Genomic DNA, 26,674 nt, shown 5'->3' on the forward strand with positions numbered 1-26,674 from the left:
TACGATATAACGTGATAACGATACAATACGATATATATACAATACGATACTATATAAAACGTACAAATAATAATAAAATACAATACTTGGAACTTGAAAGTAGAAATCTATAATCGCAAAGCCAAATAAGTATCAAATGAAATGTTCAACCCTTATACAGAGCTTTAAATAGACATACAAGCTCATTTTATTCCTTAACAATGTGAATGGGAACTGAGTCATGTACTGACAGGAACTATTTTTTGTACAGTCGTGTGTGCTTCGCGTACTTAAAGTTAAATCTCATCGGTTTGATCGTCCAAGTCAATATTCTATTCACAAAACGAATCTTGCTTCCGTTCAACGCACATACACGACTTTTAAAATAATTGGCCAAGTGCAAGTCGAATGGACACGGAGGGTTCTGTACCATCAACATTTTTAACCGACTTACCAAAGGAAGAGAGACTATCTGTTCGTCGCGTATATTTTTTTCTATTTTTTTATTTTTAGTATTTGTTATTATAGCAGCCACTGAAGTAAATACATTGTGAAAATTTGAAGTGTCTACCTATTACGGTTCAATAGATAAAGCGAAAAACGTCGAGAAATAGCGGTTTCTTGTATGGTGACCCCCATTTACATTAAATTTTATTTTTAGTATTTTTTGTTCTAGCGGCCAGTTTTACACATACTCTGTAAAATCCAGTGTCTATCTATAGGTTCAGGAGCTAGAGCCCGGTGACAGGCGGATAGTCGGTCACGCGGACAGACGGGCAGACGGACAGACAGCGGAGTCTTAGTAATAGGGTTCCGTTTTTACCCTTTGGGTACGGAACCCTAAGTATTTGCCAACAGTTTTTAAGTTGCTTAGATCTAGCCGTTTAAGTTAAGAAAATTCTTGGAAGATTATTGAATATGTTAAATAGCTGCTAAATATTTATTGCGTTGTTATTTAAAGTTTCAATTCAAGTAAGAATGTATTTTGTTAGGATTTTACTGATTTGCTTTGCTTAGTCATCATCATCATCATCATCATCAACCCATTACTGTCCCACTGCTGGGCACGGGTCTTCTCTCAGAATGAGAAGGATTAAGCCGTAGTCCACCTGGCAGCGCAGGCCAATACACGGCCAATACGATTTCCTAGTTCTGACACAATCCGCTAGGGGCGCTGATTGGAATTTGTATGGGCAAATACGTAAAAAAATACCAAAACAGTCATATTTGTCGAAACGTAAAAACTCCTGGTAAGGGTACAGAAGTCAACTGGCGTATAATGATTTCGTGCCCTTCACAATTGGATGTAAACTTCTATAGTACCTCTGTAACCCGTGACGCCTAATCACAGAATATATCAGAGTAGCTCAATAAAAACGTCAAAATCGAATCACTGGGCCCCCTCGGGTCAATCAAGCCAACTCCGAGACCCCATTGTTACGACTGTTTATAAATATTTGCTCCTAACAGATTTTCCTGTGAGACTGTTAGATCAATGAATGTAATAAATATTATTTTAATCGAGCAGTGGTTTGTAATTCAGTCTTGCGATATAGGAGTTCCAGGTTCGAAACCCAGACAGTTTTGATTTTTCGAAATAATGCGTATTAAAAATGATCACTTGAATTAATGATGAAAGCCTAAGAGTTCCTTAAAATGTTTTCAAACATTTGTGAAGTCTTAATCTTAGCCGGTGTCGTGGTCTCATGTTTAAACTGAACCCTATTTATTCTAAGAGTAGTCCCGTATCCAGCAGTGGGACGATATATAGGTAAGGTATGGTAGGTTTACTTGTGCCTGCATTTATATCATTGCTATCACGTTGACTGATATGGTTTTTCATTAAGAATAATATAAGTTATATTGTAAATCGACTTAGTATATTTATTCACGAATTACTAACGTCAGGAAACTCCGAGTACAGATTTAGAGTAACTTTAACATAATATATGCCTACATCATTGTTTATTTTAAAAATGACGATGATTTAGTATGAATACTTATAAATAGCTATAGAGAAGTCCACGAACATATTGAATTACTAGTTTTTCAAGCGACGATTAACCCGTAAATATCGTGGGGATATTTTTACACGGTTCAGAGCGAGGGGTCGGCCAGCCCCTCGGTATCTTGGCACGTGATTCCAAATAAGGGGCACGGACCTTCGTCACGTATAAGTCAACCGATGATTGATAAACTATTTGTTATTTTTTCCTCCACTGCTAAGGTTAATTATTGTGATAAATGCGTTTAATATTGCCGGATATTGAAAGACGTAGGAAAGTAAGGAAACAAATTTATTTTAGTAGTTTCGTACGTTGATATACTATTTTTAGTATGTGTATTAGTAGTTTCCCGGAAATGATAAGTGACGAGTAGAAGTATCGGACCATGAAGAGGGGACAGTTGAAATGACTTTACAACTTCTTCATTAACCATGTCTCCAAGTTAAATAAATTAAAAATATTCCACGTGTTTAATGTTGATTTACTCAGCATTCTACAAGGTATTTACAACAATCTACTTACTGTAAATAAACATAATGAAAACTGGAAATATTAGTAATTAACTTACATTTATTACAATCTCAAGAATAACTAGTACTTTTAGTGTATTTTAAAGAATTAATCTTTTTTTTATCTACTCAATTAGCCATATCGTCCATCTTGATTTGTGACCATCTACAACAACCAAAATAAATGAAGACAATTTTATGTTAATACATTTTCTCGGTATACAAATTTTAGGGGCTATTTTCAGGAGGATAACGCATTGCAGGGTTAATTGGCTATTTGTCGTTCGTTCTTGCCAGTTTTAGTGATGTGTGGTGCAGCTCGATCTTGTCACACTAAATCACACGTCATAGCTTTTTAAACGTAAACATGAGATATATCTACCACGTTAATCCTGCAGTTCTAATAAATTACACACTCGACTAGTCTAAAAAGTTATGTACTTGTCTACAGAAGCTTCTTTAAATTTATTACAACGCTATCGTATCCTGACTTTTGGTTGGAAGGAAATAGGTTGGAGTAAAAATGATTTTAGCCATGGGTTTAACGTACATAATACAAAAATGTATTCCATACTAGGTATAGGGATTTAGCAACTGGGAAGGGCTAATAATGATAGTTATTAATGATATATAGAATCTACATGTTATCATTGTTATGATAATAACGTTGTTACCATAATAAGAATGATTACGGATACTTGCCAGTAATGGTTACCATTTCTAGCAATAACCGTAATAGGTTAGGTTAGGTTAGGTTACAAAAAAAGATTACACTCTAGTTTTTGAAATTACATCGCCATTCTCATAGTAATTCATGAAAACTATACGACATTTCCGCGCAGTCAAATATACTCAATCTGATTATTATTTCTATTAGTTTAAAGATGAGTATCTTTAATCAAAATTGTGCTCAGAGTCAGATATGATTGTCTTCGCACATTTTTTTTTAATTATATCAAAATTTCCTGCCTTGGGAACGAAAAGAACCAACTTGCCTACCGCTTATGTACTAACTGTAAGAATCTACGTGTTATCATTGTTATTATAATAACAATGATTACGGATACTTACCAGTGATGGTTATCATTTCTAGGAATAACCGTGTTAGGTTAGGTTAGGTTACACAAGTTTTTGAAATTACATCACCATTCTCGTAGTAATTCATGAAGTTTATACGACATTACCGGAGGATAAAAATGTGGTCTATCTGATTATTGTTTTTCTTAGTAAACATATTTATTAATAAATCAAAATTGTGGTCAGAGTCAGATGTGGTTGTGGTCGCACATTTAGACAAAATAGTATCAAAATTTGCCTTGACAACGAGAAAATATGTGAAAATACCTACTTGCTTACCGTCTATGTACTAACCGTAAGGAAAGCATTGCAGTATTTTCAAAACAACACCATTATTCAACCCGGACTTGGTAGGTTTTATCGTACATTAGCCACCAAATACAGCGGTCCCGTTAGGCACGTGCTCGCTATCACTCGGTTACAATTTTCACTGCACTAATTCTGATAGTTCTTCTATGTTTTTACAAGATTGAAGGTGGAAACAAGCATGGAAACATGGAACTGATAGCCTAGTGGTTAACAAACTCCGCCTTTTGATCGAGGGGTTCAAATCCTTTGATTTTTCAAAGTTATTTGCGTATTAGAAATTAATTACCACATCCTTAAGCGATGAAGGAAAACATCGTGAGTAAACCTGCATACCTGAGAAATCTTAACAGTCTTAAGTCTTCAAAGCTATGTGAAATCGCACTTGGCCAGCGCGATGGACTATGGCCTAATCTGTTTTCTGAGAGGAGACCCGTACCAGTACCGAGTGGTCATAGGACAGTAATAGGTTGATGTTGACGATGACGATGATAATGAACATGGAACTGAATTGTGAACTCGTTTGCTATAGCAATGTTAGAATACCCATCTGATGGTCACTGCCGCCCATGACATTTATAACTCGATATAGGGGTTCTATTTGAAATCAATCGCAGATATGAGAATTAAGATGGTCGCTTCTACTTGATTTTTTTTTTCTTTTTTTATAATATAGGAGTAGCAGACGAGCATACAGTCCACCTAATGGTAAATGGCTACTGCCGCCCATGGACATCTGTAATCAACCCCAGATAGGATTAGATATTCCTACATGAGGTCGGCTACAGATGCGCCGCTACCCCTGAGGACTAAACTGGAACGCCTCGAAGTCTGCCTCCCTTATCAAACCCTTCAAACCGGAACACAGCAGCGCCTAACACTGCTGTTATTAGGTAGAAATAGGTGTGGCGGTGGTGCCGCCGGAGTCGACAAAGTCACAAAGGGTTCTACCACCTTCAAAACCATCTACCATCGAAAACTAAAGAATTGCTATACGCCAGAATAAGTGTGGTGGTGGTACCACGGTCCAACTGTACAGGTTCTACAACCTTTGATATTTTATTATTGACACATAATTAATTTTAATTGATAGTTAGAAATTACTCGTATGTTGGTAGAGATTTTGTAAAGCTGGTTTACAAGGTATATAATGTGTTTGTTTTTTTACCGTGTTTATTTCTCTGTAGTAAAAAACTACGAAGACGGATGGACTACATAGTGTAACTATGTCAAGTCAAATACTGCCTACGAATATTATTGACCAATCGCAACTTTAACCAATATAATGCATCCCACCTGAATCAAATTGCAGATTAGATGCTGTCATTGATGACTAACTTTATATTTCGTACTAAATTTACTCAATAGTTTTAACATAAATTCCTTACTAATATTATAAATGCGAAGTGAGTTTGTTTGCTACGCTATCCCGTTTTAAGTACAAAATTGTCCTGAAATGTACACGTATTGTCAGGGGTCCAGAAAAGCACATAAGGTACTTTTTATCCCGCAATATTTACTATTCGCGAGGGATAAATAAATAAACGCTTTCTACACTCACAGCTCCACACTAGGATTCCCTGTGTCGTGGGTGCCATGAACACACACATAGACAAATACCCAAACACCCAGACCCAGAAACAGAAATCTAAATTCATCATTTAGATTTCTGTCTGGCCGGGGTTCGAACCCGGGACCCTTTGCGCGTCAGACCGGCATGGTGACCGCTCCGCCACGCGGGTCGTCAAGGGATACGAGCATAAGAACAAGAATTGTCATCGACTTCTTACGCAAGAGAAGCCGCGGGTAAAAGCTAGTTTTAAATAAATCTGTCGAACTGTGACATAAACATATCTAAGAGAAAAATAGTATTATATTTGTCATATCCTGCAAAGCGGACGTAACTATCCCTTTAATTAGGGACCGGATATCGTCTCGCGTTATAATGAGACACACTCGAATGAACGGGCTAATTTCTACTAATAATGTGCTTTACTCGAACGCAATATCTTTGATAAGTAAAATAGAAAGATACTTCACCGCCTTGAAATTGAATTAAGACACAAAAGGATTATTTTATCATTTATTGTTAGAATTCTTCAAAAATAAAAAATATAGAGAAAGTTTACGTATAAATAACTAATACTACATAATTCACATAAAAAATAAATATGTATTTTAAACGTTGTGTAGATAACGTGGCAACACTTTATCTACACAACAATTTCAGTTCTCAAAACTGTTACACTTTCTTGTTAGGAGTGATCAATATATGTATTTTACTCATCTAAGGTTACTCTATTACTCTTACTGCACTATATTTACATATCTATGAAGTAGGTAGCGATCCATGTATCTATTTAGAAACAAATATCTTATACTGTTAATTAGAATAATCCGTTACAATTAATATTTAACCGGAAATTTATTAAGTAAGAAAAATAGTTTGTCAGTTTCCGCCCATTGTTGTATAATTTTTGATAAAAATAAGTGATAATAATACATAAAAAAATACGTGTGGCACTCGGAGACTGCCGCGGTAAAGCTATTGCATAGCATTTTTTATGCTATGAAAACGCTCAGAAGGAATTCCAGAAATACAATATATTCTTCCATAATCATCAACATTAATACTATCTTTATCCACTATTTTATCATATCTCCATTATATAAGACATTGCAAATATCAGCTAACATTTCATAACTCCAAGCAAGACTGAACATTCTAAAATATAAAATAGAAAAGTATTTAATAAGAGACGTAAAGTATTAACAAACAGCAATATAAATGGATCAATGCATTGATTGATGCATTGATGCATGCATTGATCCATTTATATAGCTGGTTGTTCATATTTAAAACACTTTGTACACAAATTATTTGTACCATAAGTCATAATGGCGTTTTGATTTTGTAGTGTCAAGTCTGTCAGTTGTAATTGTACGTTTAAAAATTACAAACACTCTTTTACGTTATTTTATTAATCCAGAATTCAACATAGCTTATGTTGATAAAATATATTATTTGGATAATGTGGTAATATAATTTTGAATTTTATAATGGGAATATAAAATATACTTCACGCAATTTTAAGATTTCCGCACGGATTATAAAAAAATGTGTATTACTGCCATCTGTGTTCAAGTTGACGAATTAAGGTTATCAAATAAAATAATAAGGAATGTAAAATAATACTTTATTCAATTATATCCATATTTTTCTATCGACAGTCAACAACTCGGTTACCTGGAGACTTGATATCCAACAGTCCTCCACCGCTATTTTCACTTACACCATCAGGGGCGCCGGCAGCATTTGGTCAAGGTGACGGCGCACCAGTATGCCATTTTCAGTTCTGACTTCATAATGGAGTCTACCTAATCTTCGGATGACGACTCCGAACTCCCATTTAACTCTTGGGTTGGTGTAACTGCGGACTTGTACCTTATCACCTTGTCCGAACTCCTTCGTTGGCGGTGCATTGTAATGTAATCTGGATAGTGGGGCGGATTTCTTAAATAAGGCATGCATATAGGTTCTTACCCTTCTGCCGAACATTAACTGATAAGGTGATAACCCTTTTGTATTAGGTGTACGTCTCAAGCGTGCCTTGACAGTTAACAGTTTATCAAATAAACTTCCGCTCTTGCTGGTATAAAAGAACATTCAGGTATTAGCCGATTATTTTCTTTTTGTACATTAAAAAATTTAAATTTTAGCTTTGTATATATTTCTTCAAATTCGTACCTGTATTTTATTTCCTCTTCTAAATTTTCTTCTTCTGTAAGCCATTCAATTATTTCTTGGATCGCGTAGAATTTGTTAAAATTTTCTTGTAAAGAATTCAGTCGTATATTTATTTCTTCATTGTCAATTTTTTCTATTCCCGAAATGTAATTTTCGGTTCGTTTCATTAACCCACGTAATGAGGCTCGTATTTTCTTATTGTTTTTTAGTTCATTCGACATCTCGTCGCCAATATCAAATAAAATAATAAGGAATGTAAAATAATACTTTATTCAATTATATCCATATTTTTCTATTGACAGTCAACAACTCGGTTGCCTGGAGACTTGATATCGTCTCCAGGCAACCGAGACGTGTTATTAATTTTCGTTACGGAATTTCTCGATTCGGTCCCCGCGCTCAAAGCCCGCGATAAAAGCTATGCAATAGCTTAATAATATGTTCCATTATATAAAATGTTATTTATGATTATTATTGTACAGGCGAACAGGGGGGAAAAACAAAATACCGTCTATAATTAAAATGTACCCAAGAAGAACTTAAAAGGAGACCAATCAGACGAAAAGAAAGAACTCTTTGCGGACCTGGAGAAGAGGGGTGAACCTCTTTGCGTTAATAATCATCTTCCCGATGATGTTAGTCTTAGTTATGATCCGATGACACCTTCAGTGTCAACAACCCAGCGGTCGCTCTGTATGGAGCACTGCTAGCGCCTCTTGTTTCCAGAATGAGAGATCGCTGTCCGATGTCGGCTGTATGGTCCCCTAGGACGAAAGCTTGAAGGAGGTGTTTAGTGGGTTAGCTTTCCTTAAGGATGTCCGGAAGGAGCCCCATATTCCCCAGGTACCGTCGTCGCGGCCTGGGCGTGCTAGGATGCATTCACCTGCCTCCCTCCGCAAAGGGTAGCCCTTTTCCCCTTTTTCCACAAGAAAAGAAAGATGAATACCACGTAGTTAATTGTTTGCGGACTAAACTGGAACACAATGTACATATATCTTTTAAAGTAATAGCGCTAATATTGCTGCTATAAGACACAAATGGGTGTAAGGCAGAAATAGGTCGAAAGGTAGTGGAGCAGAATGTTTTGACGGACGAGGTACCACCACCAAACCTATTTCTGGTCTTTTGGTGGAATGATGTTTAAAAAAAGTATATCAGTGCTGCTGCGATGTAACGACTCGTGTTGCGAAGCGTACCTTACCGTTCTGATTCAAAAGGGTTCCGAGTTCGATCCCCGGCCAAACAGACATGTGAATGACATGCATATCTGTTCAGAGTCTGGGTGTTTGTGTATTCGTCTTAGTGTGTATCCACGGGACCCACGACAGGGAATCCTTGTGCGGGGCTGTAGAAAGTGTATTTTTATCCTTATCCTTACTAATATTATAAATCCGAAAGTAACTCTGTCTGTCTGTCTGTCTGTCTGGTTGTCTCTTCTTCACGCCTAAACCACTGAACCGATTTTAATGAAATTTTGTACAAAGATAGTCTGAGACCCGAGTAAGGACATAGGATAGTTTTTATCCCGGAAATCCCACGGGAACTAGGGATGGCGATCTAAGATCGATTAATCAAAGAATCGATCTTTTGGACCAAAAAAACGATTATTTTAATCAATATTAGTAAGGATTGAATCGTAAACTATGCATTTGATCAAGTGATGATCTTTGGCAAAATTGTTGTCCATGAGCCCGCGAAGGTCCCAGAGTTGGTACGACCAATTTTCGACCAATTTTTAGTTTTATGTATGTTAGTATGTCGTATTATTTTCTTTTAAACGCGGGCGACGCCGCGGGCAAAAACTAGTATACCATAGTCTTTAGTCACACAGAAGCAACCATAAAGAAAAATTATGGTAAAAGAAAGCCTTGGACTATAAAAAGCAACTTACAACGTGTATTACCAAGTACCCCTTTTCAACGGGAGTGTAAATCATGTCAAGTTATTCTTTATGGCGACACTCCGAGCTGAATTAAGGTGTTAATGTCATAGCTTTCGACAGCCTCTTTATTTTCCCGCCAGTTATTAACGTCTAGCACGGTAATGATTTAATGATAAACTAAAATACTTGCTCCCTTTGATAGTATTTATAGAGCTGGAGACGGCTAATTATGTAATTATTGTATGTAACGGCTAATGATTATAATAATTTTCAGTATGCTCTCAAATTTTCTGAATTTAAATGAAGTTTACTAGCATTTTACTATGTTATTATTTTCTTTTTTTTACTATCGGTTCGGGATACCTCCACTGAGATGGTTTGGCAAACAAATTCGACTTTTTTAAATTTATTTCTCCAAAATAATAATTCAATATTATGCAGATATTTAAATTTTTCGGGTGTATTTGAACGTACGTTTTTAAAATATATGTTTTTTTATCTCGACCTCGTAGAATGTAATGTATTTGTATTTACATTTTTAGAGAATATTTCTTTTTATCTCGATCTCGTAAAAGCTTAAAATTAGTTAAATTTATTAAACTCTATATTTTCAAACTCGTTGTACTCGTCTTTGTAATTTAAAAGGAATCGTAACCTGTTCTTTAAAAGTCACTATTTCAGGTTAGTTTTAAACTTGGAAATTTCGTAAATTGTCTAGTTAAGTTTCAACTCTACGTTAATAAAGATTACTCACTCCTAACAAAAAAAAAGTACCCAGTTTTGAGAATTGAAATAGTTGCGTAAAAAGTTTTGCCACGTCTCCGTGCTAAAATGTCCCTAAAATATTTGAATTATTTATTTATCTATTATGTTAATTACGCAGTATTAGTTATTTATTCGTAAATTTTCTCTGAAAATGTTTTTTATTTGTCAAGAATTCAAATAAATATAGTTCAAAAAACTAAAAAACACGCTTTTATGATAAAATTAACTAAAAAGAAGAAAATCTAAATGAATCTAGGAATCAATTAAGGAACAGTAAATAGTATAATTGTGAAATAAATCTACAAAGTTTGAACGAAATCTGGCCGTTTAAAGTGGGTCAAAATCGCGCCCAAAGAAGTCGGTTACAAACATACAAACAAACATACAAACAAACATACAAACATACAGGTGAAGCTAATAAAAAGCGTGTAAATAAAAAAGAACTTACTAATAAGCCGTTTGTGGCTTCATTCAATTTCAAGGCGGCGAAGTATCTTTACTAATCTTTGCTCTACGTAGACTGTTAAAACCGTTGTACTCCTTATTTAAAAGTAATAAAGCAACCCATTCGTAGTCCTGCCGTTCCAGCGAGCTAATGTCAAAGCTCATTAGCGTGGCTTAACGTCAGTGTCACGGGCAACTTTGGACTAAAAATAAAAATAAAAAACAGCTTTGAAATAGGAACCGATGTTTTTTATACGCCTCTATATTCTGATGATTGATTGTTGGTTTGTTTGTGGTAGTTTAAATTGTGTTTGTTTCAGTGTAACTTGAATTATTTCGTTTCGGTGTAATAGAAAAAGATGTTAATGAATTGAAAACCTATTTTTTAAGTTGGTTAAAAAGTTAGATAAGATCAAAGATTTTGAATCTACTCGAGATCATAAACTATTCTTATACATTATATATATATTTATTCTTCTAAAGCTCTTTATTTATGATTTAGACAAAAATTGAAAAATATATGTTCTTGCTATATTTACAAAAAAAGCAGTATATTATGGGATTCACAAGTTTGTTTTAAAATCTTGGACCTAAAATTATTTGTCCCTATTCAGTTTATTTTATTATAATATTATTTTAATCTATACTAAACTTTATTTTGCAATATTTAAACCTTATTACTATTCTTCTAAAGACTATCGTTATTAATAACTAATCTATCCAATGATTTGCATACAAAGTTTGTCAACTCTTGCCTGCTAGAAATTATCAAATTTCGATCTCTGAACATCCCAGTTAAAGACTATTACATCTAATTATCGTACATGTTACTTTATCCATGTATTATTTGTGTTCTAAATTCAAAAGTGTCACAACGGTTTTCCGGTTATTCAAAGCAGGTTTTCTATTATTAATAATTAATTAACCAGTAGGTAACATAAAATTTGGCTTTCACGCTTTTATTAATATTTGAACATTAGTTATATTTCTCCCTAACGAACTTCAATTTGCGAGAAAACACTAAGAATTAATTAATTAATTTATTTTAACCGTTTGTTTATTCATACGTTTTATTAATTTTACAATAAGTAGAATATAATTTCATTATGGTTAAAAATACTTATGTTCTTATATTAATCTGTGTATGCACAGATTAATGTACCTAATTGGTCTCCACTACCGTCAGTAACCAATAATTGAAACTGTGTGTAATATATGAATTATATTTCATTTATTAATTTTATTCGTTACCACGTTAAAACACATACCTAATAGGTGTACTGGTATTTTTAACATACGCCCTTTGTTTTAAATGACAAAAAGGACGGCAGTTGATCACGCTCCGGTGGGCTGCGTCGCATCCGGTGGCGTAGCACTTAGTAGTGTCGCCACGGTAGTAAGGTATTACCCATAGAAGAGAAAAGCAAGGGTATTACCGGGGTTACTACTGGTAAGGGTAACACATCACTGCTTTGCAAGTTTGCTTGGAACACAGAAAAGCTAATTTAGCAGGAGAGCTAGTTTAAAATTAAAAAAAATTGTTTTGACATTTTTTAATAAATTATGTTAAAATAATGTAAAATCCAGTTAAAAGTAGGTATATAAACAACTACATTACAGTTAGTCACATTAAAATAGGAGCTATTTTAGACTAAACTGTACCTTTAACTAAATAATTTTGAGTTGTGCGGTTATTCATGCAAAGCAGCGAGTCATAATGTACTATGATATTTTATATAGATATTTGAATGCATTATGAGAATTTTAGCATCCCAGAAATTTGGTGATGTATTAGCAGGGAGTGCGCCGTGCTTATACATTAAGTAGAATAGTTATAGTATTTTGTAATATCTAAAGATTAGTGATTTGTAAATGAAAATATGGTCTGGTTTTGTACCTTTAAAATCGTTCAGTATGTGTCTTTGAATTTTAATATAAAAATCTTAAGCATAATTATCTTTAAATATATCCGGATAAATTAGTATGATCGCCTATAATACTTTTAAGATCCAATTAAAATTTCTAAAACTGTTGGTACATTGGTAATTAAGGAAATTAGGGTATTTTAGTGGGAGGACCCGTACGGGGTCCAGTGCTGGGTTGACGACAAGCATTTAAATGCGAACTCTTATTTTTTTTAGAAAAATATCTCCGCTATGTCTCTATAATTAAGTACTACTGGGAGTTGTTCATATGCTTACTGTAAGCCATATCCCTTGAAGACCAGTTTGCTAATTATATTCAGGAGTGTCGGTCATCATACTACGAGATATGTCGCTTTGCATAGGGTTGTCACATTCAAATGGGATTATGATTGAATAAAAATACTGTAAATAGATTTTGCCTTGCTTGAAAATCAATCCATCGCAATTTATTTGTCCAAGTCAGGCATGTGTTTGAGACACATTAGTTTTAATAGTTATGAATCTAAGCAATTATTAGTGCAGCAAAGATCAACTTTTGTCAATTTCTTCATACTATCTATCTAATATTTTTTCTATCAAATGTTTGGCTTCCAAAGATCGTATAAAAGGATTGAGAAATGTCGATCTTTAGTAGGCAAAACATTTGATAGATTGATTATATACATTATATACATATTGGGATACAACAAATATGGGAACATATAAATAATCGACACTCTGGGGGCTAAATTTGCCAGTTGGTAAGTATTGAACTGCGAATACTTACCAACTGGCAAATTTAGCCCCCAAGTGTATTTATTTATTTATTCTTTATGAACCTTACAAATCTAAAGGCACAAGTCCTGCAGAACTTGTTATTAACTCATCACTGGCGGACTCTGAAGTACAACTTGTTCAAACTAGTTGTACGTAACTATAATTATACTAATAGTACACTTGTATCGGAAATGCAGTGGAAATATTATAGCTATTTTTATACTGCTTATTATGAAGTGAACATCAATTTTTATAACGGAAACAGTTGTGAAGCTCTTTTCTTTTTAGCCTTGAGGCTAATGTTTACCGTTTACAATCCAATTGTAAATACATGGTAGTACATGGTGGTAGAACCCTTTGTGGTTCGACTCCGGCGGCACCACCGCCACACCTATTTCTACCTAATAACAGCAGTGTTAGGCGCTGCTGTGTTCCGGTTTGAAGGGTGTGGTAAGGGAGACAGACTTTTCCGAGGCGTTCCAGCTTAGTCCTCAGGGGTAGCGGCTCATCTGTGGCCGACCTCAGGTAATCAGGTCTAATCTTATCTGGGGTTGATTACAGTCCATGGGTGGCAGAAGCCACTTACTATCAGGTGGACTGCATGCTCGTCTGCTACTCCGATAAAAAAAAAACTTGAGAGATTTTAACATTGTCTGTCGTTGGATGCGTCTAAATTATAGTTACATTAGCTAATATTTTTAAGCAGTCGGGTTTTTGTTTTTATAATAATATCCCAGTCTCGTTAATTTAGTCGAGAAAGAAACAAGTTATGCATATTATAAGTGAAGTCACTCCTGACTTTGTAACCAAGTAATTAAACAAATTTTAATCTTGGGGCCACCAAGATCAAATTAGAGGCAAAATTATGATATAATTAAAAGATAATTGAGCGTATCATTTGTCATATATTGTGAAATGAACACGCTCATTATACGTTAATTTAAATATAAAATTTTTAATATAATACTTAAAATATATTTAAGAAAATATTATCAGTATAACTAGTTCTGCACGAGTATGTTATATATTTAAACATTTTATAGCAAAAAAAGGATAAAGTATCAAAACATTATTCTTTAACTTAAAGTTTTTCAAAGTAAGAAAGTTACAATGTCCCCATCTTGTATTTTTATGTTAGTACAAGTTTTCCATACACGCCAAGCTTTCCCATATCTGGTTGGATTTCCTGCCAAGATCAAGGTAGGAGGAAACAGGAATGTATCTAATGACTGATTATAAATTAAGAATACTTTCACGTAACTTACACAGCATCCGTTGTATTGTAATTGCTGCTGTCTTTATTGAGGGATATTATTTGTATTATGTTGCATATTTGCGTTTATATTATTATATTGGGCGCAATTATTCAAATATAATGAATTAATTTCATTTCAAAATAATAAAAAAAATATCTACCTATATAATAAGCATGTAGCAATCGTGCGTGCTATTTACTTGATGGTAAGTGGCCTCTGCTAATATCAACTTAAGATAGAGTCCTACCTGAGGTCGGCCCTATATTCGTTGCTATTCTTAAGGATTAAGTTAGAACGTTTCACTTATGTGTGGGTCCCTTGCTACATACAATCTCTCAACTATAACATAGCAACGCTTATCACTGATACCTTCGAAACTTATGCCTTCGAAGTAGAGGTATGAAGGACTCTATCACCTATATGACGCTGTATAATAAAAAAAATAGTTATGCTGACTTTTAGGTAGGTCCATACCTACTTCACTAATTATTAAAATAAGTATACTATTTTAAACATTTAATAAAACCCTAATTATATTCTCTTGTCTAAATATTTACTAGATAAAACTACTCTAATAACAATTACATATCTAACGGAAGCAATACAGACTTAACCCTAATTTCAAACAAAAAAATAATTAAGAACAATAGTCGGATGTTGTTTGATGTTTAAAATTTATGTTTCCTCAAGAAAATACTCGTAAATATTCGGCGTCATATTTTGTCAAAGAGACTCAGTAACGTTTAAAATAATTGCATTAAAGTCATGTAATAAAACGTCTAGTTTTAAATTAACTGGCACATACGAAACTGTTATATCAACAGATTGCATTGAAATACTCCTAAAAGTAAATGAGTTGGAAATTTGATGCTAAACGTAAAGTATTTAGAAAAGATGCGTTAATAAGCACTTTGCAAAATTTGCTAACTTTTTTTTTAATATAATCATTAAAAAAAAATTGGAGTGTCTTTCTTCTGTTATAACTATGCTCCACAATTCGGTTTGCAAAAGGATTTCTGTCTTCCCGCAAGATATGGAATGTCGAATGAACTGTTTCCCGAAGTATTTTTGGAGAGCTTTGACATAGAGCTTTAAGAAAGATACAAAAAGGCTCTTTTTAAAGGCGGCGAGACAACTCTCTTTTACCTATGTTCCAAATTTCCATACTGACTGTCTTCCATAAGTCCGTCTGAGGTATAATTTTAATTAAACTTAAGATATAATTTAAAATAACTAGATCTCGCAAATAGTAATTCTTAGATACTATACTTACCAGGTCCAGCCTGAGGCTAAAGGAGACATGCTTGCGCGGCGGAGGGGCAATGCTCGAAGGGCCCTCGTAGAACGCGGCCTCCTCCAGTCCATAGTCGGACTCGCTCTCCGCCCACTCCAGCTTCATTGTGCTGGGACTGTTAACAAAGATAAAATAAAATTAAAAAAATGAAAAGGTTTATTTTATAAGTGACAACAAGTAACGATAAGTTTTGGGCTACATCAGCTGAAGCCTGTATATGTTATATACGTGTACTCGGTTTTCAGGTAATTTTAATAGGTGTATTGATCGATGAGCTCCAGTGACTACAATACTGTCCTATATACGGATCTCCTCTCAGGGAGAAGGATTTAGGCTAAACTGGTAGACTTCACACACTCTTGAAAACTTAAGAACTCTCAGACGTTCATCATGGCGTTTTTACTCGCCCCTAAGCAAATGACAATTATTTTTCAATACACGAATAACTTTGAAAAATCAAAGATATGTCCTTAATATTCGAACCTTCGACCCTCCGATCACACTCCCCTATATTATCTATTACGCAATATTCAGAAAGGGTATATGGGGTACAGTTGGGGTAAAGTTCCGACGGAAAATAATAATAAAAAGTAAAGTATCCGTAGGCTTATGTTTCGCTCGTCCCATACTAGTGAGGCTTCTTTGACCGCAAGCTCGACCACTTTGTGGTCAATTCTTTGAAAAATTGACATAGGTGCGTTTATATACTTTTACTAATTCTGACAGATTATTAACTCGAAACTTGATATTATACGAGCACGTTAAAAGTATTTAACTAGAGACAATTAGAAATATCAAATTTAAAATTTGAGGGTTTATGAATTTTTAATCAAGTCCGGAAGGTAATGTTTAGCTTGAGCTTATATATACCCTAATAGCCCTACCAACCTGACGGATTTTAACACATGAAGTGTGGTTGGATTTTTCTAAATTGTAGAAGTAATAGGCAATATTTTTAAGCAGTACAATATTTTTGGAACTTATATTATGTTACGTCTGTAAAGTCGGAAACCGTTTTTTATTAATAATGAGGAAGTACGGTATGTGACACATTGGAGATAAGTATGATAAACGAAGCAAAACACATAATTATACCGGTTAAAATTATTTATAAACATCGTTCTTGCGTGGCTTTATCTTAAATATAATAATAAAATTATATGAAATGAAATGAAATATGTTTATTTTGTATAGGCCAACGGCGGCACTTACAAATTGTCAGTTACAATATTTTAGTTACAATATATTATTTACTCTCTTTTCAAAGTGACAAAACTTTACATTGGCCACGTGTGTATATTTAGATATTTAGATTAATATATCTTTGAGAACTTATTCTTTAAAGAAATGTTACGTGTGTAAGTTTCATAACGTTTTGCGTCACCGTTAAAGTCCAATATACATCAACGATTTATCGTTTTTTTAGGTTCCCGAATCCTTTGATTCGAACCTCCCCTGAAATAAGAAACCGAAGTTCAAACTAGGCTATCACTTATTGTACTAAAGAGTAAAAATCACGAAAGTAGTGATAGCACAAAGACGTTACACAACTATACCTAAGTATCATATCATTATAATATAATAAAAAAAATGTGAGCCGTCACGGGACGCCTGGCAGATGTGAAACATCGACATTATTTTGTAAAAGTAATATGCAGAAAAGAACATATTGTGATAGGAACTAAATATGTCATAATGATAAAATAAAATATTACGATTTTTTCCAGATAACGATGACTATTTATTGAATAAACATTTATTTTCATTAAATACAAAAATTTACGAATTTATTTCAAATCGTGACTACTTAATTCGTTTAATCAGTGACTTCGGTAATAGTTATATTCGATGTTGCCTCTGAGGACGGTATTACTGTGACAATGTATAGCGTGGCGACGCCACGGCATGCGTCGCCACGCCAGAAATCGGTTTTACGTGCGGCTATAGATGTTTCACATACAAAATGCTTATAACTTATCATTACATTCCAATCACGAAAGTAGTTATAGCACAACTGCCAACTAATCTAAGAATCATATCACTATAGTATACTACATCAAAAATGCTTACAACTTTTTATTACATTCAAAGATACCTTTCAGTGCGCTTACGACACGATTCATCGAATCCATTAATATCCCATCAAAGCGATCGGCATTAGTTAACACTTCAGTCGTAACGGGTTGATCCGGCGGAAATGGTTCCCGAAACCACGTGTTACTATATTACTAAACACAAATAACTAAACTCAGTTTCTATAGACAATAAGGGTTAGAATCGTCTAAGGGTTATCAAGAAATAGATCCGATAAATATGTCGTCGGTAGAATTCGGTTCTTCTGAAGATCGGTGTCGCTACGGCTAATATCCGCAGGAAACGGTTACAATACTGACACCGTCACATTAGGGATGGATCTGAGATAGATTAATCGAAGAATCGATTTTTTGGCCGAAAAATCGATTAAAATAGTGGATTTTTTGGTCCAGTAATACATAAATTCAGTGAATCGATCTTTTATCCTAGAAAATCGAAAGTCGATTTTTTCGAAGTTGGCTGAATGTTTTATAGACATTTTTTGCTGAGGTTTTGGTCCAAATGACCTATTTTTCGCTAACTTCGCCATTTATAGCTGACAAGATCGAAGATAGATGTTTGGAGAATCGATTCTTTGGGCCTCGATTTTTTTTTACACTTCGATTCGAATTGATTCGAGAATCGATCTTTTTCGGAAAGAATCTCCATCCCTACGTCACATTATTGTCATGTAATTGAAACGGTGTGTCGATTTGTTGGTCATTTGTAGGGTGTCGTGATTTAGAGGGGTGGAACACGGTTGGCAAGTAATTAGATGCGCTCTTTCGTTAATGGCCAGGTCTATATTAACTTCTTTTATTTTTAACCGACTTCAAAAAGGAGGTGGTTATCAATTCGGCCGGTATCTTTTTTTTTTGTTATTTATGTATAGGAGTCTATAATGACCTTGGTTTGAATCATATAATAAACCAACAAACCTATGCGAGGCATTACATCTTGTGTCCTTTGTTTAAATCAGACTACTATTTTTTTACCTACCAAAATCGAAATTTGACAATTTCTTTCTTCTCTTATCCTTTTATAATATAGGAGTAGCAGACGAGCATACAGTCCACCTGATGGTAAGTGGCTACTGCCGCCCATGGACATCTGTAATCAACCCCAGATAGGATTGGATATTCCTACCTGAGGACACAGATGCGCCGCTACCCCTGAGGACTAAGCTGGAACGCCTCGGAAAAGTATGTCTCCCTTACCACACCCTTCAAAACGGAACACAGCAGCGCCTAACACTGCTGTTATTAGGCAGAAATAGGTGTGGCGGTGGTGCCACCGGAGTCGAACTACAAAGGGTTCTCCCACCTTCAAGACATTGACAAATGTTCTTATTTGGTGGGTAAAACATTGGATTGATTGCATATGAATAATGGACGTGCTCTTAGTTTTAGCGACCAGTTATTACGTTTTACCCATACTTGTTTTATAATTTAGTTACAAATACTTCTAGGTATGTAGATGTCAATGCGTACTGAAGAATAGATGAACCACATGCTTCCTTGTCACTTCGCAAAGTAAATCGTGATAATAGTTACGCGTGTCGCAAATTTAAGTAATTACTGATGTAATGTATGAAAAATAAAGTGAAATAGTGCTAACAAGACAATACAATCTAACTGTGATAAGATAGCAAATGTAAGGAATTGTTTCGAATAAGTCTTAATATGAGTCACATTTTACCGAAGGTTAATGTAATTTTTAAGTATCAGAATTTATGTTATCAGTTTAAAAAATGTTCATCATTTAATTAAGAGTAATGATCTATAAGTAACTGTATAATTATGTCTGTAACCATTTTGTATGTTTTTGATGTCCACAAATATTTAAGAAATTGCGATATCGTATTCATTATCATATCTGTAAATATCGTATTATTCCATTTAGTTTTACAACCGTATAACCAGTCTTAACAAATGCCTATCATATTTCGAAATTTAACAGTCTACGTTGGCAAAAAAAAAAAACTTTGGCAGATATTTTTTTTTGCTAATTGACGTTAACGAATAAATTATCAATTAAACGGGTTTTACAAACCAGTGCAAGTTGTTAAAAAATGTCAAAAAATAATTACACGATAAAAATACATTCTTCTATTTCTTTCTGAAATCTAACAGAAACGGCAAGGATATTTCCTTCTCAATTTATTATGAAACAAGCTGACCCGGCAAACTTTGTACCGCCTCAAAATCTATTTATCAAATATATTTCATATAAAATATAGCCTATGTTACTTATGGATAATGTAGCTTTCGAATGGTGAAAGAATTTTTAAAATCGGCCCAGTAGTTTTTGAGCCTATTCATTACAATGAAACAAACAAACAAAGTTTTCCTCTTTATAATATTAGTATGGATAAAGTTACCAACTTTTAACGTTTAAATTTTTCCATTAGTGCTTTATTTTCCTGTTATGATAAACTTTCAGTACTATTTGTACTGTCATTGCCCGATCACTTATGAATTAATATGTTCAAGGTAAAGCGTAGATATCTCGAATTAGCACAAATAAAACAAACCGCTGTTATCTTATCACAGATAATGTACCTAGCTCGTCATATACCGCGAATCGTATTACGTACAAAGTAGTTGCTTTGGGAAATAATTTGCTTCATACTTATTTCATACTAGTTTTTGCCCGCGGCTTCGCCCGCGTTTAAAACAAAATAATATAACATACTAACATACATAAAACTGAAAATTCGTACCTTAAAATTTGCTAAAGATCATCACTTGATCAAATTCATAGTTTACGACTCAATCCTTAATAATATCGATTAAAATAATCGATGTCATGGGACCAAAAGATCAATCGATCTTAGATCGCCATCGCTAGTTCCCGTGGGATTTCCGGGATAAAATCTATCCTATATCCTTTCTCGGATCTCAGACTATCTTTGTACAAAATTTCATTAAAATCGGTTCAGTGGTTTAGACGTGAAGAAAAGACAACCAGACAGACAGACAGACAGACAGAGTTACTTTCGGATTTATAATATTAGTAAGGATTTTGAAGGTAGAACGTTATAGGTATAGGATTTCACAGCAAAAAAAATGAGTAGAACCAATACTTCGATCGGAAAGGTACTCCTGTCACGCCTATTTTAGCATGAAGTTGTTCGTGTTTAGGTCTGTCATTGCTAGAAACCTTGTTCTAAATTTGGTTACGGATGTCGATGGGCAATTACCACTTACCATCAAGTGGACTTCATGCCCGTTCGATACTTTAGTCTTAGGTACCACCATCAATCCACGGTACGAACCATCTCAATACCGTCACATATTATCTATCTTATAACAGTGTTAAGCTGGAATTAGCTAAATAAACCGCATACCGTTATCACTGAGATAATGTACCTAATTCGTTGTACCTTCCACGAAACATGCGTGAAATTGTTGCTTCGGGAGCCATTTTCCTTCACACTAATAGAAATTAGATATCTAAATATGTATAACTCAAAGGTCACTGACTGACATAGTGATCTATCAACGCAAAGCCCAAACCACTGGACGGATCGGGCTGATATTTGGCATGCAGGTAGAAGGTATATCGTAGGCATCCGCTAAGAAAGGATTTTGATCAACTCTACCCCCAAGGGGATAAAATAGGGGATGAAAGTTTGTATAAATCTTTTTGGTTAATAATATTACTTCGTTACGCGAGCGAAGCCGCGGGCAAAAGCTCGTATAAAATAAACCGCATACCGTTATCACTAAGATAATGTACCTAACTCGTAGTACCTACCATGAAACATGCGTGAAATTGTTGCTTCGGGAGCCACTTTCCTTCACACTAATTGAAGCCTGCGGCAAAGGTAGCTTGGGTTTTATTTCAACGAACTAAAGGGTGAAATGCAGTCATTGGCGTAGAGCACTGTTTCTCAAAGTGCTGAAGTAGGGGACATTATGGTCCTTAGAGGTGGAGAAGAGAAAAGGGGCGCTGAAGCGGCAAAGGGGAGCGATTTTTAATTTATATTTGTACAAGACTACTGTGAAGCAAAAAGTTGGGTTATGATTTTGACCGGATATCCTGAAAACATTACTAAAAGAAGTTTTGTAAAAAGAAGAAGAAACACTTCATTTCTTAGCCGACTTATTTCAGAGACAAAGCCTGTCCCGGAAAAAAAGGTTTTTGTGTAACAATAATGGTAACAGGAAAATCTTTTTTCGCCACCCCTTAGAAAGGGCGCTTGATCTAAAAGCGGCGATACAACTAAAGTTTGAGAACTTCTGACATAGATGCAAATTCATCAGCCTTCAAATCACTGAATTCAATGCCCTGAGGTCTTGCACTCTTGGGCTGACGTAGGCTTTATTCCCTTTTCTTAAGGGTTAGCCAGACAATCCCAGATGGCGATGGGCATAAGGTTCCCGACCCGAACTTAACCCTAGCAACAAGCACACGCGAACTCGCATGTGGCCACACATCATATGCATCGCATGGCGGATAATCGATTTATGAATACCTGAAAGCCTTTCACTCAATATGGTGCGATATTCTCAGAATTGTCATTAGCGCTCTGAAATTTGATTTTTTGAAATTCTTCCTTGAATGTCGATACCATAATTATTTTTTGAATTTGTATTATTCGCAATAATTTGGTGCTATTGTTTTTTATCTTCTACTTTTCCCATTCACAGTCATAGATTAGTAAAGATAATGATAATGAAGCCACAAATGGCTTATTTTATTAAGTTCTTTTTTTGAATCCTTGACAAATAAAATCATTTTTAGAGAAAATTTACGAATAAATAACTAATTTACGTAATAATTACGTAATTTACGTAATAAATAAATAATTATTTCAAATATTTTAGGGACATTTTAGCACGGAGACGTGGCAAAACTTTTTTACGCAACTATTACAATTCTCAAAACTGGGTACATTTTCTTGTTAGGCGTGAGTAATCTTTACTAATCTATGTTCACAGTATAATAATTTAAAATCCTCAGTGTTTTAACGAAGTTTTAGGAGACTTATGCAATTACGCTACATATTTTTTTAATTAAAAATAATTTAATTCGAGCATTGGCGACATACGTATGTTTTACATACGTATTGTACGAGTATATGTATTGAATATGTAGGTACACATGTACCTACTTTTTTCACTACGGGATAACTGGTCAGTAGATTTTACCATATTGCATAATTTATGATCAATAATCGTAGAATATCGTTCATATACCCGTCAATATAATGACACATAAACGCTGAACTGACAAATTGACAATTAATATTTCATTGTTTAAATTAAATAATTTCTCTTATTTTATATTTCCATCAGGAAAATGGCAAAACGCTTCACAAAACCTACAATAAATTGGGTTGAAATGGAAAAAAGGGTGCCGCCTTCACAAAAAGCTAATTTTTTTGCATTCAAAGCAAAGGCAGATGCGTATTATCGAAGGTAATTTCATAATATTCGTCAAGCCATTAACATCCCTCTCAAAGTGAAGGTAAGGCCTTAGTGCATCATGCTGGCCAAGTGCGAATTGGGAACTCATCTTTAAGATCTTATTTTTGATGTGAAACATCTATAGCCGCACGTAAAACCGATTTCTGGCATGGCGACGCATGCCGTGGCGTGCCGTGCCGTGGCCACGCTATACGATGGTATATATATACAGTCTATATGCAGTAGTGTGTACGGTGTGGCGACGCGTTGCCATGCGTAATCGAATTCAATAAATAGTCATCGTTATCTGGAAAAAAATCGTAATATTTTATTTTATCATTATGACATATTTAGTTCCTATCACAATATGTTCTTTTCTGCATATTACTTTTACAAAATAATGTCGATGTTTCACATCTGCCAGGCGTCCCGTGACGGCTTACATTTTTTTTTTATTGTAAAGAACTCTCAGGCATTTAGGTTTCCTCACGATCTTTCCCTTCACCGTTATAGCAAGCGATAATTTATTTCTAATCTACACATAACTTTGAAAAACCAGAGGTGCGTACCGTGAGTCTTAAGCTATTATAACTGCTTATGTATATAAATGTAATCTGAATGTATAATATGACACTTTATCTTATATATTTATTAATATTCGACTTCCAAATATTGAACTACAAAGAGAATTAGCTAATTGAGAATCATGATCGCCAGGCGGACATCTAAAACCTTTATAACAGACTAGTTTATATATTTGTCGTAAAGAAGAAATAACTATAAACATGTAGTATGCTCTGATGTGTCGCCAAATAATGCCACCTCAAAACAAATTATTATATTACATCAAAATGATGTATATGGCACACATTTATACAGTGTCGTAGTTAGGTCATGAGCACGATTTTGAGTTTGAAAATGACCATTTTATCTTTTTTCTAGAACCTCGATTTCAAATAAAAGGCAAAATAATCTACAGATGGTATGCCCTATTCCTATAATGGTGACTTTTTTCACTGACTCATTGTCATAAGTTTGTTTTTCTTATGTGGTCACCAAATTTACTCCTCGCTAATGAAGCCCAGCCTCACCATAACAATACAAACATAATCCATTTCATCCTTTTGCAGAGTCCAAGCGAGTCCAGCTGAAGCCCCAAAGATAAATTGGGAGGAATATAGCAAAATAGTCCCAGTGCCAGGCTTGGTGGAGAAGTTCAAGACGGCCTACGCGGCGTTCAAAGTGCCGTATCCTGCTGATACTCTGTCGGCGAAAATCGATGAGCAATGGAAGGCGCTGCAACCCGAAATTCAAAAGTTTTGCGAGACGATGCAGAAGGAAATTGATGCGTAAGACGTTTTTTCCGCTACCGCAGAGTCTCTGCCTTAAACTTCTATTTTGTTTTAAAGATAAGTATAGTGGAAAGTAAGGTAAAGCCCTTCTTGGTTTAACAGCTGTGGCACAAATGAGACTGGCAATGGTGTGGCCGACCAGAAGTAGTCATTCTATCTGAGATTGATTAGAGATGTCCATGGATTGCAGTCAACACTTATCAGTTGAAGTCCATTCTCCTTTGCTATTAAGAAATGTTATTTGAAAGTTGTGTGTTGATGCTGCTTCTATCGTCAAATTAATAAAAGATTTGAATTTATTTAACGTACTTGAATGAAACTTTTTTCGCATCTTACATCATACGATATTTAAGGTACGAAAATAAGGCCAGGCACGGGCGACGTATATCTGTCAGTCCGTTACTCCTGAAACTGAATATATCTTTAAAGTTACAAAGAATTTTGTAAAGGAAAAATAACAGTAACCAATATTGAATTCCAGTGTAACAGTCGACCTAAACAAAGTGAAAGCTCTACCAAAATTCGATGATATGACCATGGAAATGTTCGCCGAACTGTATCCTAACGAAGCTTTGGACTTTACCAAGAAGCCGTCCTTCTGGCCACATAATATTGAAGAGCAACCGGGCTACATGACCCCGGAGCAAAAGGCTATGAAGGCTGCTGGACACCATTGACAAAGCATACATTCCGTAAATAAATATTCATGTGATAGTTCTAGGGTTTTTTATTCAAAACAGTATTTTTTTTCACAAAAAAATGAAATATCCTGAAACTAGGTTTTTTCCTGCGTGCCGAATACATACGAATACGAATACATAAATACTATCTAAATTAATCATTTGGATATCTGTTTTCCAGTGATCGAATTTGGAACGCGCTGTCGGAAGATTTTTTGAAATTCTTAACAACTGTAAATACCCTAATAATCTAAATAATGCAACTTTATGTAGATCGGATTTCACTCTACAACACATTTTTTCAAGTAAAATGATTTTATGGATTTTGCAATATTTTTAATATTATGGAATCAGCAGACGCGAATTTTTCCAAGCCAAATCTAGCGCTAATCTAACTTTTACTCGATTACTCTTTCAATGACAACTTTACGAGAATGACAATTAACGAAACAAAGTCAATGTACTGCAATCAAGTCCAAAGAACGCATGAGTTATTGTCTACATCCATAAATAAGAAGGGCTGCAGGTCTAAAAATAGCAGCTCAGGGTCGCGGTGGAGACATTAGCCAAGAACTTGCCCTGGCAAATTGTGACTGATTATGCGATTGGGTTACTTGAAAATTTAATTTGACTCGTAATAGCTGCTTTTATTCGCCGTTGGAATATCTGGGCATGTGTTTTTTCTTTTTTCTTATGTTCGTTAATCGTTAAAGTTCGTTATCGTTATCGTATTCGTTAAAGTTTTGTTTCCATATTCTATGTTATAGTATATATAATGGTATTCTATCGAAACAAGTTGTTAGTTTTCTAAAAGTTTATTTAGTTTTAGAAATTTTTGTAGCTCGACGTTGAACACACAGGTAATGAGAATATAAAAGGCTACAAAATTACACTTCTTATTTTGTTTTCCTTTTATAGCTAAATTATTATAAATTGAACGAAAAACGATATTGAGAAACTTTACATTTTTCCCTTAATTTGTGTTGTTTAATGAGTGTTAATAATGTTACGTTATGTAATTCGTCAATCTATCATTTACATTCACATTTTTGAAACGAATTTCGGAATGAGGCATGCATTTTTTGCAGTACACTCCTCAGTTAAGTTTTCCAGAATTCAGACCATAAATAACAAGCATCCGAAATAATATTTCTTCATGCGTTTCATTTGAAATCGCCCCGATATTGATTCTATTTTCTGCTCTTCTT

At 34.6% G+C, this 26,674-nt stretch overlaps 2 protein-coding genes across 3 annotated transcripts in view; one reads left to right on the forward strand and one right to left on the reverse strand.

The window, feature by feature from the left end:
• The window catches only part of pnt (ETS transcription factor pointed), a 188,273-nt gene that overhangs the window by 147,638 nt on the left and 13,961 nt on the right, over positions 1 to 26,674 (reverse strand). For both annotated transcript variants that reach the window (XM_073073787.1, XM_073073785.1), the window contains exon 2: positions 15,927 to 16,062. In XM_073073787.1, the coding sequence (XP_072929888.1) occupies positions 15,927 to 16,052 (126 nt within the window). In that variant the 5' untranslated portion in view covers positions 16,053 to 16,062. The remainder of the gene's footprint in view (positions 1 to 15,926; positions 16,063 to 26,674) is intronic.
• LOC140742500 (ATP synthase subunit d, mitochondrial) lies at positions 23,241 to 25,503 on the forward strand. Its single transcript, XM_073073397.1, has 3 exons — positions 23,241 to 23,446; positions 24,565 to 24,783; positions 25,268 to 25,503. The coding sequence occupies exons 1-3, from the start codon at positions 23,328 to 23,330 to the stop codon at positions 25,461 to 25,463; spliced, it is 534 nt and encodes a 177-aa protein (XP_072929498.1). The 5' UTR covers positions 23,241 to 23,327; the 3' UTR covers positions 25,464 to 25,503.

This window comes from Epargyreus clarus, unplaced genomic scaffold (assembly GCF_041222505.1).
Source record: "Epargyreus clarus isolate Ecla_fem2 unplaced genomic scaffold, WU_Ecla_fem_2.2 ptg000006l, whole genome shotgun sequence".
Taxonomy (NCBI): Eukaryota; Metazoa; Arthropoda; class Insecta; order Lepidoptera; family Hesperiidae; genus Epargyreus; species Epargyreus clarus.